Source organism: Scomber scombrus, chromosome 20, assembly GCF_963691925.1.
Source record: "Scomber scombrus chromosome 20, fScoSco1.1, whole genome shotgun sequence".
Taxonomy (NCBI): Eukaryota; Metazoa; Chordata; class Actinopteri; order Scombriformes; family Scombridae; genus Scomber; species Scomber scombrus.
Window position 1 is genome coordinate 14,640,762 of NC_084989.1, and position 15,279 is coordinate 14,656,040.

General features: G+C 40.0%; 1 protein-coding gene across 1 annotated transcript in view; it reads left to right on the forward strand.

The window, feature by feature from the left end:
• Nucleotides 1–3,083: 3,083 nt before the first annotated feature.
• The window catches only part of map3k22 (mitogen-activated protein kinase kinase kinase 22), a 40,562-nt gene continuing 28,366 nt past the window's right edge, over nt 3,084–15,279 (forward strand). Inside the window, exons 1-3 of the mRNA XM_062441095.1 lie at nt 3,084–3,455; nt 14,144–14,227; nt 14,974–15,018. Coding sequence (XP_062297079.1) covers nt 14,209–14,227; nt 14,974–15,018 — 64 coding nt within the window. The 5' untranslated portion in view covers nt 3,084–3,455; nt 14,144–14,208. The remainder of the gene's footprint in view (nt 3,456–14,143; nt 14,228–14,973; nt 15,019–15,279) is intronic.

The following is a 15,279-nucleotide window of genomic DNA, read 5'->3' on the forward strand; positions in this document are numbered from 1 at the left end:
TCATTGCACTCAAGCAGTCTTACACAGAGCAAGGGCATGTCTGATCACAATAAAACAGAGCTGTGTGGAACTAATGTGAAGAGAGCAATGGGGCCAAGGTCAGTGGTGCATTTGTTATTCCTGTACTGTATATTATGCTGAAAAGAGGAGACAGGACTGCCTGGTGTTGTATTTTTCTGGCTATTATAAATAATCTTTTAAACACAGGTAGCCTATATTCTAGCTTACAGTATAATGCAAGGGTGCAGCATTGTGACAAGACATCCAAACTGAGCTACTCTATATTCAGTCATCCCCTTAGTTACAGTTCATTTTCGATGCACTGCTGCTTTGCATGGCCTTGTCCCTGATATATTTGAGCAGTTCTACCCCCTACCCCCCACACCCCACCCACGTTGTCACTGTCCATTAGTCTGGAGCTGACGTCGACACGTTTGCTGATTGAATACAAAATGCCCTCCATTCTGGCAGAAAAAAAGCTTCAGTTGCAGTTGAAATGTTACAGATATTTACAGGTTTCTTACACATATGCAAGATCTCAGACAGTGCTCCTGTTCCTCATGGCTGTGAGGATTAAGTCATTAGTGAATCATTACACTTTTTACACCGTTTACCTACAGTATAAGACAGAGCAGTCTTGGGTAATGTGCCTGATAGTGGTTATCAGGCACATTACCTCCACATATTGTAGGTGAACACATGCACATGACTTCAGCAGTAATGTTCATACTGGCCAATAAAAATAACTTATGAGTTTAAGGGGGGAATTTTTTTTAACTAAAAACACTGTAACTTTAGAAGATCCCCATTTAATTTGAAAAACACAGCTTGCTGAAATCCCTACATGACGACTGTTGAATTTGTCCATTATCACTTGAATTGTAAGCACATTAAGAGATCTTTAAATTGCTTGTATGTATAATCATATGATGATTACACAAGAAAACCTATTTCAATGTTCATATCATAGTCTAACTATTGTTTCAAGGCATACTTGAAAAAATTGTGAACTTATCCGTTAAACAAAAAATGTCCTTAGAACAGTTAGAAAGTCTATAACCTAAACCTACCATTCATTGTTATGATCCTCTTTTAAGTTTCACCACAGTTGTCCTTGAGTCATTAACAATTATGTCACCATGCACTGCTTGATTAGAGCATCATAATTTGTCAAATGTGTGTCTGTTGTGATAGTAAAGACAGGAGGAGCAGAGGGACAAACTAGTGCAAGCAAGTTAAGGCCACCAAGACTCGTCAATCACTCAGACAAAGTGGGAAAATCCCTCAGGGGTCTAAAAGGCACCAGGTTCACTGTTTGGAAATTAGTTTTGGATAGATTAATTAACTGATAACTATAATTTAAAGTGGAAAGAGCCTTAAAGTGACTTCTGCATGCATTTTTACCTTACTTTGCATCTCTGTTTTACACAGAGATCCAGTTTACACAGAGATCCAGTTTCTTCAAGATCCAGTTTGAACACCTTTACATTAATATTCCAGTTGTGCTTTCATTGAGTATATTTAAAAATAAATTATCAATTTGTAACCAGTTACAAGTTTGATAGACTGCAGAGAAAGTAAATGTAATGTCAAATATCCAGGCATTAAATAAAATAGAATTGAGCATTAAAGAATCAGGAAATAAGAATTTGCTTTTGATAATAAAAGTGTAAGATACTGTTGTTCAAGTGGCCAAAGTTTAAAAAAAGAATCACTCTTGTGCACCTTTGCAACTTAGTCAGACTTTGAAGTTTTGCCACATATTTTGTTATAATGACGCCTTTGCAATATCACATTAGAAACAGAACTTCATTTACTACTTTATTATTTCCTTTATTTATTTTTATCAGCATATACAGTATTGTGCAAAGGTTTCAGGTGCTTTAGATGTTTTGATTTTTATCAATCGTGTGAAACCATGAGGGAGGTGCCAGATCATTCCCAAATTTGTTTTGCAGTATGACAACAACTCCAAACACACAGCCAGAGACATAAAGAACTATATTGAGCAACAAGAGGAAGAAGGAGTCCTGCAGCAGATGGTTTGGTCCCCAAGCAGAGCCCTGATCTCAACATCATTGAGTCAGTCTGGGATTACATGAAGAGACAGAAGCAACTGAGACAGCCTAAACCCACAAAATAACTGTGGTAACTTCTCCAGCTTGAAACAACTGACCTGCCAAGTACCTTGAAAAACTGTGTGTGCAGGTGAAGTCTACTGTGGAGAACTGGTGCTGTTTTAAAGGCAAAGCGTGCTCACACCAATTTTCATTTAAGTTTCCTCTGTTTGCTCAACTTTGCATGAAGTTAATTAGCCTAATAATTAAAAACTATTAATGGAATCATTTCTAAAGACATCATTGCTTTACTTTCAGTGCCTCAAACATCTGCAAAGTACAGTACAATACAAGATTTGATGTGATATACAAGTCTCCTGAATTAAAATAGAGTAGAGTAGAGTAGAGTAGAGTAGAGTAGAGTAGAGTAGATTAGATTAGATTAGAGCAGAATAGAATAGAGTAGAGTAGAGTAGAGTAGAATAGAGTAAGGTAGGGTAGAGTAGAGTAGAATAGAGTAGAGTAGGGTAGAGTAGAGTAGAGTGGAGTCTATAGAAGAGTAGAGTAGAGTAGAGAAGAGTAGAGTAGAGTAGAGTAGAGTGGAGAAGAGTAGAGTAAAGCAAAGTCGAATAGAGTAGAGTAGAATAGAATAGAGTAGCATAGAATAGAGTAGAGTAGAGTAGAGTAGAATATAATATAATATAATATAATATAATAGAGTAGAGTAGAGTAGAGTAGAGTAGAGTAGAATAGAGTAGAATAGAGTAGGGTAGAATAGAATAGAATAGAATAGAATAGAATAGAGTAGAGTAGAGTAGAGTATAGTAGAGTAGAGTAGAGTAGAGTAGAGTAAAATAGAGTTTCTTGGAGCAGGTGTTGTATGTGCTCCAGGTGACCAGAGGGAGGCGGTGCACGCTACAGTTTGACGCCGCTGCCTTGGAAACGCACCACCGGAGCGCGCGTCACCACTTCCTGGAACTCACGTTGTTGCTGACATCAGAGGCGCAGCTCCGGGGGAAACTCAGCGCCACACTGTAGTATGTGTGGAGACAAGCTAAGCGCAGGGTGGACAAAAACTTTACTCTTAAAACATTAGCCGATGCAGTTAATTCCTGTCTGTAAACGCGTCCGCCAGCTCTGGATTATACACCTGGAGAGAGAGTGAGGTCTTTCTGCCTGAAGAGAGACTGTATTTGTAATTTCTGCTCTTCAGCACAGAGAGCAGTTTCCGGATATCAGCCTTACTGTTTTGGGAAGAATTGCTCTGCATCAGTTGGGATTTTTTTTCGCCCCCTCTTTCTATCTGTCGTTTATCTGTGATAACATACACTCCTCATTCAGTTTATCTTCATCAATCCTGCGGCCACAACTAGAAGATGGAGACACTTAGATAACAAGGTAAGAGTCCAGCCTAGAATATCTCTCCAGTGTCTAACACCACTGCTTTTATACAATGTCCTGTGTATAGCAAATGCTTTGGCAGGACATTAAAGAAGACTGGTAGTCTTATTAATTTGGCCATGTGCAGTTGAAATTGCTGTTTTAATAAGACATAAGCATGTGCAGTATGTTTGCTGGTGGCAGATCTAATGGACAAGCATTCTTGCAAGTGTAAACTTGCAACCCCAAATTATTTCAGTGCAAGAGTTTCTTCAGGGAATTTGAATTTGGACCTGTAAATGCCTAATTTTTGCATCAAGCAGATAGGATTTGTGGATATAGTCATGTTTTATTGCTAGAATAAAGCTTTATATTTTGGTTATTTTGAGCCCTGAAGTCTCTTGGCAATGTTTTACATTTTCTTAATGATGGTGTGTGCTTTATTTATCATAAGTGAAGCCTAATTGTATGTCTGGAGGTGCCATGGTTTTCTGGAAAGTCACTGTCATCCTGTGTCTGTGGACTCGCTCACAGTCTGCTTCCTTTTTTCTTTGCTGTTAGTCTTCCAGACCTCTGTGATTCAGTGGTTAGCCAAACTGGTGTTTCACTAGAAGAAGGAATCCTCTTCAAATCTTTTGCATGTTTTTTTGCCCCAAAATTGTCTCCCTGGTTTTCTTAAATTTCCCATAGGTGTTCAGTTGGATTGAGATTTGGTGACTGTGAAGGCCATAGCATTTATTCACTTAATTTTTATACTCCGTGACCCCTCGTGCCCTATGGATGGAAGAGACCACTCCCTTCATCATAGGATAAAGATGATCATTCAGAACAACTTTATATTGATTTGCAGTGACCCCTTCCCTCTAAGGGGACAAGTGGACCCATAACATGCCAGCAAAATGCATGTTATAACAGAGCCACTGAATCCCCTCACTGTAGGGGTGAAGCATTCAGGCCTGTACCAATCTCCTGATGTATGCCACACATGCACTCGTCTACTTGTCGGAAATATGGTGAAGGATGACTCATCTGACCATATTACTTTTTTCCAAGTTTTTCTGTAGACCAGCGCTGATGGTTTTGTGCCACTGAACTCTCAAATGTGCTTCTTCATTGTAATGAGGGGTTTATGCACAGCAACCCTACTATAATATCCCTCTCTATGTAATTGTCGACGGACTGTTCTTGCTGACACAGTCAGATCTTGTCCTGTGTTGACACTCTCAGTCACCTGAGGAAGAGTCGTTCTTCTGTTTTTCCTCACATATCGCACTAATACACGAGCATCATAGTCATGAAATGTGTGCTGAAGACCACAATGTCCAACACTATTTATTGATGTCTTTCTCATAGATCTAAATGCAGATGTCACTTTCCAGTCACTGCTCCTACTGAAACACCAGCCAGTTGAGCAGTCTTTGTGACTGAAGCTCCTACCATCCGTTCCCCAACAATGAGCCCTCTTTCAAAGTGACTTTTCTCTTGATACAAAATCAGAATTATTTGGGCCTGCTCAGTATTTTTATACATGCAAGATAGCGTCTATTATGTTTGTCCACTCATTTATTCAACTTTTTCCTTTAATTTGGCACCCGTCTGTATATTCCTGAGATGGCAGACCTCTGTGACAATCCGACAAATTAGATTTTAATGAGGCCATCGTGTTCTGTTCATCAAATCAAATCAACAAGAACTGCACTCACAGGACGAAGGCCTGAGTAGCAAACTGACGGATGGGTTTATCAGCACATTGGCGAGCCCTGGGGGTCTCAGAAATAGCCTTAAAGTGAGAGGCAAACTGTCAAATGGAAACCACCCACAGATATGCTTGGTGTGCCCCAAGCAAAACAATCCATTTGGCTGATAACAGGACTGGATCCCACAGCCAGATCCCCAGCCAGAGACAGAAACGACTGGTTAATAATTGTGTCTTAATGGGACTAATGAGTAAATGGGTCTGAAACTGGAGTTTATCACTCCTGTCACAGGCTCAACTTTCTGTTTTATATGTCAAGTTGGTGCAAAGTCAGTATTATAAAAGTCTTGATTGATCATTCACATTCGTGGACTGTATTCATCTATTAACTCTCCTTAACATCCTGCTTTTCAGTGTTGGCTTCTTTGCAAGTTAATAGAATCTAAATCAGAGGGAACGTGACCTCTTCTCCCTCATGCTCTCTGCTCAGTGGGGAGTGTGAAGTCATGCTATCATATGCTGAATTCGCCAGAAGCCGACCACTCACCAGACACCCACTGACCAGAGGGCTGTGGGGTCAAAGGTTACTATGACTCATATAGGCAGAATGGTTATCTTCCCTCGAAAGGCCTGTTTTTAGACGTTGCCTAACAACAGCCTCAAAACAAGTTTGTCATAAAATGTGAACATACCATAGCCAACACCTGTCAAAACCAAGCTATTATATCTAAGTAAATTACTATACAAACATTAAGAGCACTGTGTTGAGTCAAAGATGACTACAAAAGCATTGAAAGTTTTCAGGAGCACAGCAGGCTTCCCTACTGGGACATAAATTAAGTTTGCTACCACTAATCAAATGCCTTTGACTCTTGTCTGTCAGGAATTTGACAAAAGGGGTCTTAGTGAGGTTACTAAAAAGCCAAGGTAACAGAATTTCAGAGGTCCTCTTCAGAAATTGGGGAAAAGATAGCCAAAAAGTGAACTCCTTGGCCTGATCACCAACCACTGCATGCAGTTAAAACCAAAGAAATACCACCTATATTATACCAATCATACAACAAAGAAGCATCATGCTTCTTAGCATCAGGAACTGAAAGATATGTGAAGATTGAGAGAACAATGGGAAGAGACAAATGCAGAGAGCCTCAAAGAAAACCGTAGCAAGGATTTACCTTTCAGCTTGACAAAGTCAAAGAACCAGCTTTAAAGAAGAGGAAGAAGAAACCAGATTTAATGATGAAAAATCTGTTGATCAAAGTTTCGAGCACTTCCCCAAACAGTGTGACCTAATTTGCAAGGAAAAATTGATTGACACTGCACAAATACAGGTGTGTATAGAGCTGATTGCGGCACGCCCAAGATGACGTAAAGCAGAAAGTGCTGACAATGCTGCATCTGTAAGGTGCTTAACTAAGGGCTTAGTTATGTAAGTAAAAATTCACTTTTTTATTTTCAGGACATTTGCAAAAACTTTTTAATATCTTTGTCATAATGGAGTTTTTTGTGAAGGCTTAAGGCAGAAAATACATCCTTTATCAATTTGAAGTTCAGCCTACAGCAGAACAAAATGTGTAACAGTCTGGTGCTGAATGCTTTCCAAAGCCAGTCTGAGTCGCCTTTCTTTATCTGTGAGAGTTCAGTAAGGTCCAGCCCCCTCCTCTCCACAAACTAAGAGGAAGTTGTCTTGATTGAGCTTTGTCTGCATGGCTTGTCTGACCGTAAGGACAATGCCATCAGCGGCAGCAGAGCCTGAGGCTGCAAGGACAGCCGGAAACACACTTCCAGACTGGACTCGTACAATAACACTGAGGACAAGTTTGTGTACGAAGTTGCAGTAAATGGTCAGACACCATTGCTTTTGATGTCTAGTGGTGTCCATATGTTGAAATATGAATATATAAATAAAAGCCAGTTTGTGGTTTTTTGCAGAGGTGTTAAATAAAATCGACTGGGGGGGATTCTTGAAATTAAATCATGAAATTGCTTTTGGATTTTTCATTGTCACTCTCACTCAACCACTTCAATATCAAACGCCCAGGACCGAGATACTCTTCATGGATAAAGTGCTTGGTGGCAAAACAGAAATACTTTCTTGCCTCCTCCTGAACCACAGCTGTTTGACATTCTGTCTCGTGAAAGGGGTTGAAGTGTATGAGTTGTCTCTGCATGGCTGCATTTGGGTGGAGAAACACAATGAATGAATGTGCTTGTAATAGCATGTCACCGCATAATGGAAAAGACAGCTTGCTCTACAGATTGTACTTTGATTCCTCTCGGGGGTGAGAGTATGGTTCTCGTGATCCGAGTACTGAATATATTGTGGACGGCAGAAGAATCACTCCCTCATTTGGCTATTTATAGGCAGTGTTGTGCGGTTGATCATAATGGTGGATGGATCTACTTACCTCTGAGCTAATAGAGCCATCACTTTAACTGAGGAGGATCCTCTTACACAGGATTGGTTTCAGTGGCTGGAGTTAACATTGTATGTCCAGCTCCACTTTTCACATGACCCGTTTTTGTCCTGATTAGACAAAAATAACAAGAATTCATTGGTTCCAGTTACCATATCTTTGTCTTTATAATATAAAAGTAGACAAAAAAGAGCTATTTAAAAATGTCTACTTGAGTTTTTGGAAATTGAGATGTGCATTTTTTACTTTACTGCATTATTTTACTGTAAAGATAAATCATTATCGAGAATTATTTTTAGTTGCAGTCCTACAGTCAACACTGGCTTTTAGTGCCTGACAGTTTTTGATACTCTACAGATGCTCTTTGGTTGGTACCCTAATGATTAGTGGAGAAGAAAAAGATAGATTAATCAATAATGAAAATGATTATTGCTCCCCTACAAGAGAGTCACTAGTCCACAAGCTTCCTTTGAGTTCCCTTGAGAAATTGGCACTCCAGTATCAATCTTTTAACCAAGCATGCATTTACAGTTGAAACAGAGATACAAAGGTGTAAATAATGGCTTCAAATAAAAGGGAAATTACTTTATTTGAAACAAAACATAGATTTAGTGCCAGATCACAGGAAGAGTCCTCTAGTCGTGTTGTAGGAAAGTGTTGTTAAACCTTGTGTCCCATTGAAGAGCTTGGATCTCTTTTCAGCAATAACTCCTGTGAGACAAAGCAAAAGGGAGAGCCAAGGTTATGATGGATGAGTGCTGAGGCCCCACGTGGAGTGATGTCCGCCTGACGTCCTTGTGTGTGTCCCCGCTTAGAAAACCAGCAGCAGGCCCAATCTGCAGGAGGACATACAGTATTGTCTTTCTTCCCAGAATCAGCCAGCATAACACTTGTGACTCATGCAGGGTGGCCACAGCACAGTTTTGGCAGGCGTTCGGCGGACAGGACACCCCCACCTCTGACCTTTTTAAAAAGCGTAAGTCACCTAAATATCCGTGGCTCACTAATCACCCTTCACTTCCTGCCCGTGTTGCAATTCAGACAGGCTGCCGGGTATTGTGACCAGCTCACCGTTTTCTTAATGATGTCAGGCATATGATGCATTATTAGTGCTTTGCAATGCTGATTTGTATTGTTCCTTTTATTTTGGATACAGCCTACTAGAGCTGACATTAATGTCATTGCTGCTGTCGGATTTGGTAAGTAGCAATATGTTGACATAAACATGCTGTTCAAGCACTTTTAAAAAAGACAAATCTGGATGCTTCCGAGCCCCAGAACCACAGGCCTATGACTAAGTTACCTTTTATAGCAAAGGTCTTAGAAAAACGTGGTTGTTAAGCAGCTTACAGCTGTCTTAAATGAGCACAACACTTTAAACAAGTTCAGTCTGGTTTCCATTGGTTGTATTTAACAGAAACAGCTCTTTTCAGAGTGTCAAATAATCTGTTAACAAATGCAGGAGAGTGATTTGTATTGTTGCTGTGAGATCTCAGTGCTGCTTTTGAACCTGTGGACCACTGTATTTTGATTGAGAGCTCAGGCAGTGTGTGGGTATCTCTGGATCAGCTTTGGATTTTAGTTTTGGTTTTGTTTTTTCTTGTTCCTTTCAGTCATAGTTCATAATTGCTTCATTAACTGAATCGTTGTTTTGTGGTGTTCCCCAAGGATCTGTCCTGGGCCTGTTGCTGTTTGTACTTGCTTCCGCTTGGGCAGATAATAAGTAATTTTACACATTATTATGAGGACGATATTCAATTATACATTTTGGATGTTAGCATTTAATTTTGATTGCTTTGTCTCTTGTTTGCTTTTTATTTTATTTTTGTTTGTTTTTATTGTGAAGCACTCTGTGACATCTGCTCTTGAATGGTGCTATATAATTGAACTTATTATAATTATTATTGTTGTGGGATGTTATCAAGTCAGCAGCACACACATTTTAATTGTTAAAAGGACAATTTCCTATAGATTAATTGCACTTTACAGAAATGCTTGTTGCAGACATCCACTGGTTTCTATTAACCTCTGTGCAACATGAATCAGTAGACTCTTGAAACATTTTGATGTTGAAACTTCATTACATAACAAGGATGACTAATTGGTCAGTACACATATTTCAGTAAAAAAATCCTTCCTGACACGTTTACAGATGTTTAAATCTCTACTTTGAATAATAATTAATTCTAATATGGTTTTTCCACAAAAAACAGTTCAGTTATCTCATTAAAATTGTTAAAACATCCACTCTTTCTCCCTCATTAAAAAAAAATCCAAAATGAATATGCAAATATTGCAACCTTTAAAACTTGAATTGAAAACACTGATGTCTCTTATTTCACTATAAAGTCAATACTCTGTTTGTGCACTGGAGGCTTCAGGTGACCATACACATTTGTGTAAGTTGAATACTGGACCATAATTGGCTCCAAACTAGTTGTAATGTCATACATCATCAGCTCATATGTACACGCCTTAAACTCTGATTTTCAGTGAGCGCAGAGAAACTTTCCATTTTTCGCAGATGAATATGAAAGCAGCCGTCTAGTGCCAAACTCATCATTATTCTGCACAGTGAAGCTCAAACATCCAAGTGAAGGAACAAAAAGCAAAACACATCTTTGAGTGAAGGGATGTTACTTATACAGTATTATCGTCCTTTAAACTTGCTGCCAGTCATATAGTTTAAACTACCATACCACTGAAGTCCATGAATATCCAGGTTTTCCAATCAGAGGAGAGGCTTTTAAAATCAGCTCAATTTCACAGTTGGTTCAAATGAAAATGAGCATTCTTATCGCGTAAGTGAAGCACAGTGCTGATCATTTGCATGGCTTCCATCATCATAGCATTTTGACCCCAGTGCATCATGTCCTCGATCAAACTCTCACAGCTGTCTTGTCATCTCCACCTACTCAACTCTGTGGTTCCCTTTACGGATTATCTCTTTTGGCACTCGATGACTGTAGCAGACAAGCTGTGTTGCAAAATGGAAAACCAACCAGCCCCTGCAAGCTTGTTGCAAAGAAGAAGTTGACCTATGAAATGGCGCTTTCTTTGGGACTCCTTAAGAGTGATGTCAGGGATGAGGTCATATACAGGCCACCAGGCAGCTGGAGAGCAGACCCTCCACTTCTCTCGTGTAAAAAGGGGGAGTTTCCCTTGGAGACCTACAACCAACACCGCACTGTTTACTTGTTTTAGAGAGTGATGTAACAGTTGAAAGGAGTTGAAACAAGTTAGTGCATATGTGCGCATGAATATACGTGCTTGTCTGCATAATCTTGGCTCTGATTTCCCTTCAATCATTCCAATAAAAATAAAATAGCAGTTTGCAGTTTGAGGAGTGTGGCTCTGTTTTGTCTGGCTCAGACAATTCTCCACAATCCTCATCTGAAATCCCATCCTTTGCTGTCTTCTTTTTAATTAACTTCCTCTGTCATTTCTGCAAAGTCCTCATACTGTGACAAAGGAGAGGCCTCTGCCAGTGAAACATTGGCCCAACTGCTGATGTTATCCATATCTGACAGTAAAAGTGCGTCACAGCATTGAAGCACTTCTGGATGTGATGAAGCGATGCTGTAGGTTTGTCTCGCGATTCAACTCAAAAGATGATTGAGTACAGAGACAGCCTTTTCTTGGAGGACATGTGGCTGCAGAGCAACAAGAGCGAGTGGCGATTAGCATTTGATCTTCAACAAGAGGGGCTGTCACATTGCCTGCCTGCCAAGAAGTGTGTGGAGAATTGGGCTGGCGATCAGTGGGCACCACTAGCCTGGCATCATGCTGGGCAGAGGGGCGAAACAGATGGGCCATCTGGTGACTTGCTGGCACAGGACGGTGGGCTGTTCTGTTCCCGTGTGTGCATGTGTGTGTTGGTGTGTGTGTGTAGCATCGACAGACCCGGCGACATGGTATTGGGAGACCACCTGTCTTATGGCTGTTCTTCAACTCTTTCATGTGTGGTCAGCAGCACCATACTAGCACAGCCTGATACAAAGCTTTGCTGTGACATATGACACCCCCGTCCCTCTGCAATTCACTCAGTTCTTTCTTAAATCACAGGTGTATCAGCTGTAAAAGAGCCAACGTATCTGCCACATTGTGTTGCTATTTATTATCTTTGCCTAATATAAGTTTGCCCACACATACTTTGACATATTTGGAACATCCTCAGAAGGTGGTCACCCTTGAAACATTTGTGCTCGGACTGCATATTTGTGCTTTGAAGTTTCAGATTTCCAATGCTCTTGTGATTTGTGCCACTGACTGTGTGTTCCCATGTTCAAACTCTGTTGGCACCCTGTGACTCAGTCTGTAAATTGCTCTAGTGGCCGTCTTCATTGCTTTTATGAAAAGTTTTCAGGCTGACATAAAGAGAAAATCTTTGTGTCTCTGCAGACAGGCTGCAACGTTTGTCTGTACTTAGGCTTTAAAAACACATAGAACATGCACGCTAGAGAAAACAGAAAGTAAATGATGCTTAAAGAAGAAAAGACAAACCACCCAGGGAGCGTTGCCATTAATCTCTCTGGAGACTCTTTAGTCTTTTTCCAGAGAGTTTGTGTTGGAATTTGTCGATGGTCTTACTCCCACAAACTGAATCTGCCAGCAGAAGATTATGTACCCTCAATCTTTAATTAATACAATATATCTATTATCTTTTTTGTTACATATTTGTAATAGACATGCATGTATTCTTTTATATAATACATTTTTCCATATGTTTACCCTGCAAGCTTCACATAGATGCATGTTCCAGTTATTAACCCTGGTGTGTTACGTTGATATTCACTCCTCTTGTAACTGGGCTGCTTTTGATTTGCACTATGTAGTCAGTCACATTTAGAAGTACATTTCCTCCAAAATAAATAATAGAAAATGGTCACAGCAGTAGAACTGAGACATTTTAGTCAAACGGCAGTGCTGATATCAAATGTTGGTTCTTTCACTGGTGCTGAAACATTGAGAGTGTGAGACTGTATCCACTGACAACAGTTACTGAGAGTCTGTTTTGTCTGTGTGTAGCAACAAGCAGCCATTAGCAGCTAGCGCCCAGATCACTCAGCCGTAACAACTTGTTACCCATCTTAAATAAAAAATCACATGGTATCCTTAAAAATCCTAAGAATTGTACTTAATCTGAAAGTAAGACTAGAGAACAGAAGAGTTGAGATACTGTATTATGGTATTAAATGTGTGTCATAACAATTGGACAAAAGAATAAATATGGCAATGTTTTCACTTTTCTCTCACTGATCACGATTTCTCTTCTGTCGCCACCTTTTGGTTTCAATTTATTTTTGTTCTGATTTATTGATCTATTTATGCTGATTAATCTCACACTGTAATACTTTTTAAGTAACTGACGCTTATTTTCATGCAAGCGTTGACAGGTTTAATTGTGCTGCAAGTCTAGAGGAATAGCCTGCGTACTACAGTACTACTAATGTCCTTAAAAATGTATTATTTTCAGCTTTTCTTTCTTTATTGTTGCTTTTAAAGGAGTATTGTGTAACTTTTGAAGGAACATTTTCTCAGAAGCAGTAAACTGTCACCTTCCTTAATTTAAAACAGTCGATGACACAACCTTAAATTATCTGGCATGATTTGTATCTTATGATGACTAAATGATGACTTAAATTTAACTGTATGTATGACCTTTTTTGGGTTTCTGAAACTTTCAGCTTCCCTCTAGTTTACCTTACATGGCTTTGCGATTAATGCTGTCTTGGGGCCCACATTAGCTTATTAGCAATACACACATTTTTAATATCACAATACACTGTACTGCAGCTGCTACGCTAGTTCCTGTTCCCCTTTTTCTAAACTTGTATGCAAAGAAAAACTAAATGTTTCCCACAGTGTGCATGTGAGAGAGAAGTAGAGAGAAGGCTACTACAGGACGTGACCATCAACTTTCCAAAAAATAAACATTTCATTGAAATGAAAGTTTAGTATATATAAACAATCGAAGATGGATGTTTGGAAGCATTTTACTCTGTGAAACAGCTGCATTTCCTCCTCCTCTATTCATTTATTATCATATCTGTCACCTCTCCTTTTCTGCACTGTGTGCACTAACTTAGGGTGTAGAGAAGGCTCTGGCTTTTTCTTCAAAGTGCTCATGGTCTTTACCTGAGGCAGCTGGTTGGGCAAACACCCACGCCAGCCTCGTTGCCACACCGCAGGAGGGCATGAAGCTTCTCTATCATCAAACGCTGAGGAATTCGTCCACTGCTGCTGGCTTGTGGCTCTCAGAAAGGCAATGAAGAGACATCAGGGCATTCACAGGATAAAGATTAACAGAGTTACAGGCATCATCTTGTTGTTATTTGTCTGCCAGGACCTTTCAAAAAAGGATATCTCTATCTCAAGAGACCATCCTGGTTAAATAAAGATTAAATAAATAACAGAAGTGGTGACTCCGATGTTGGGGGGTGGGGTGGGGGGCTTTGTGTTGAAACTACCACCTGCGTCCTGTTTTGCCATTGCATTTGTGCAATCAGAGAAATATTATGTGTGCCACACTGAAGGAAAATGGCACAGCTCTTGGATGTTGAAACCAGGTTGTTTTTTTTTTCCTCTCACAGGGTGAAGTCTTCGCTTGCAGAGAGAAGTTGAGCTCTGTGCTCGAGTTCAACAGGGCCACTTCCTGATGATGACAGTAAACATGGGTGAGTAGTATTCGAAAGCAGCTTTCTGTACAGTGCGTACATACATAAACCGTGCACACACACACACACACACACCTCTTGCACTTCCTATGGCAGGAACAGTAGCCTACAGAGAACAATAATACATATAAGAAAGAGGAAAAGTTAGAGAAGGCTGTGAACAGCTCCAGATGGCATGTTTTGTACACGCTTGTTTTTTAAAAGCATTTTTATTGTTGTTTTCCTTCTTGTTTCTTTAACTTTATTCACATTCACAAACTTGATTTTTGCTATTGGAAGGCTCTCGCATACAAATCTACCACAGACATTCAAAATAGACACGATTCAAGTGTTGCATGTTTATTTATATTCACACCTACCAGGCCTATGAACACACATATGCACTCCTACATCTATGCAAAACCAGTCACCCGCGCACACACACACACACACACACACACACACACACACATACTGAGTTCTTCCATACAATGCCAGTCAAACAATAGACTCTCCCCTGTGGTGTATTTGCATGTGTGCACAGGGCCTGTAGGTCTGGAGGAGCTTTCAGACTCAGCCTGTTGCTAACTGACCTCTATAAACACAGCTCAAAATATCGGATCAATATCTTTTTGTCTTTTCTTTCCATACAAAAAGCAAACACAATGTGCTGAGCATCATAACCAAAACACAGAGTTCACCACTGGCCGCTCTTTTTGACCTTTTTCCACTGTTATGCAAAACTGTGTTGCCTTTTTTTTCCACAGATGACGGTCTCCAAAATGGACCCGGACAGAACAGGAACTCACAAGGTAAGCTTTAATCAAAGCAGTATTGCTTAAAGTTGTGATATTCACTATTTTTGTCATGGGAGCCACACTGGCAGGACACAGTCAATTGTAGAACCACTTCTATCATACAAAACACCAAAAATCCCCTTAACCATGAAGCAAATCTGCCCACTAATTTTGTCATCCCACGACAAACAGTATGTAATGCAGGCAAAACAATCAGGGTTACAATCAGGCTATCTTAGTACTGTGATGAGCAGAAACAGACGAGCATTTCCTTGA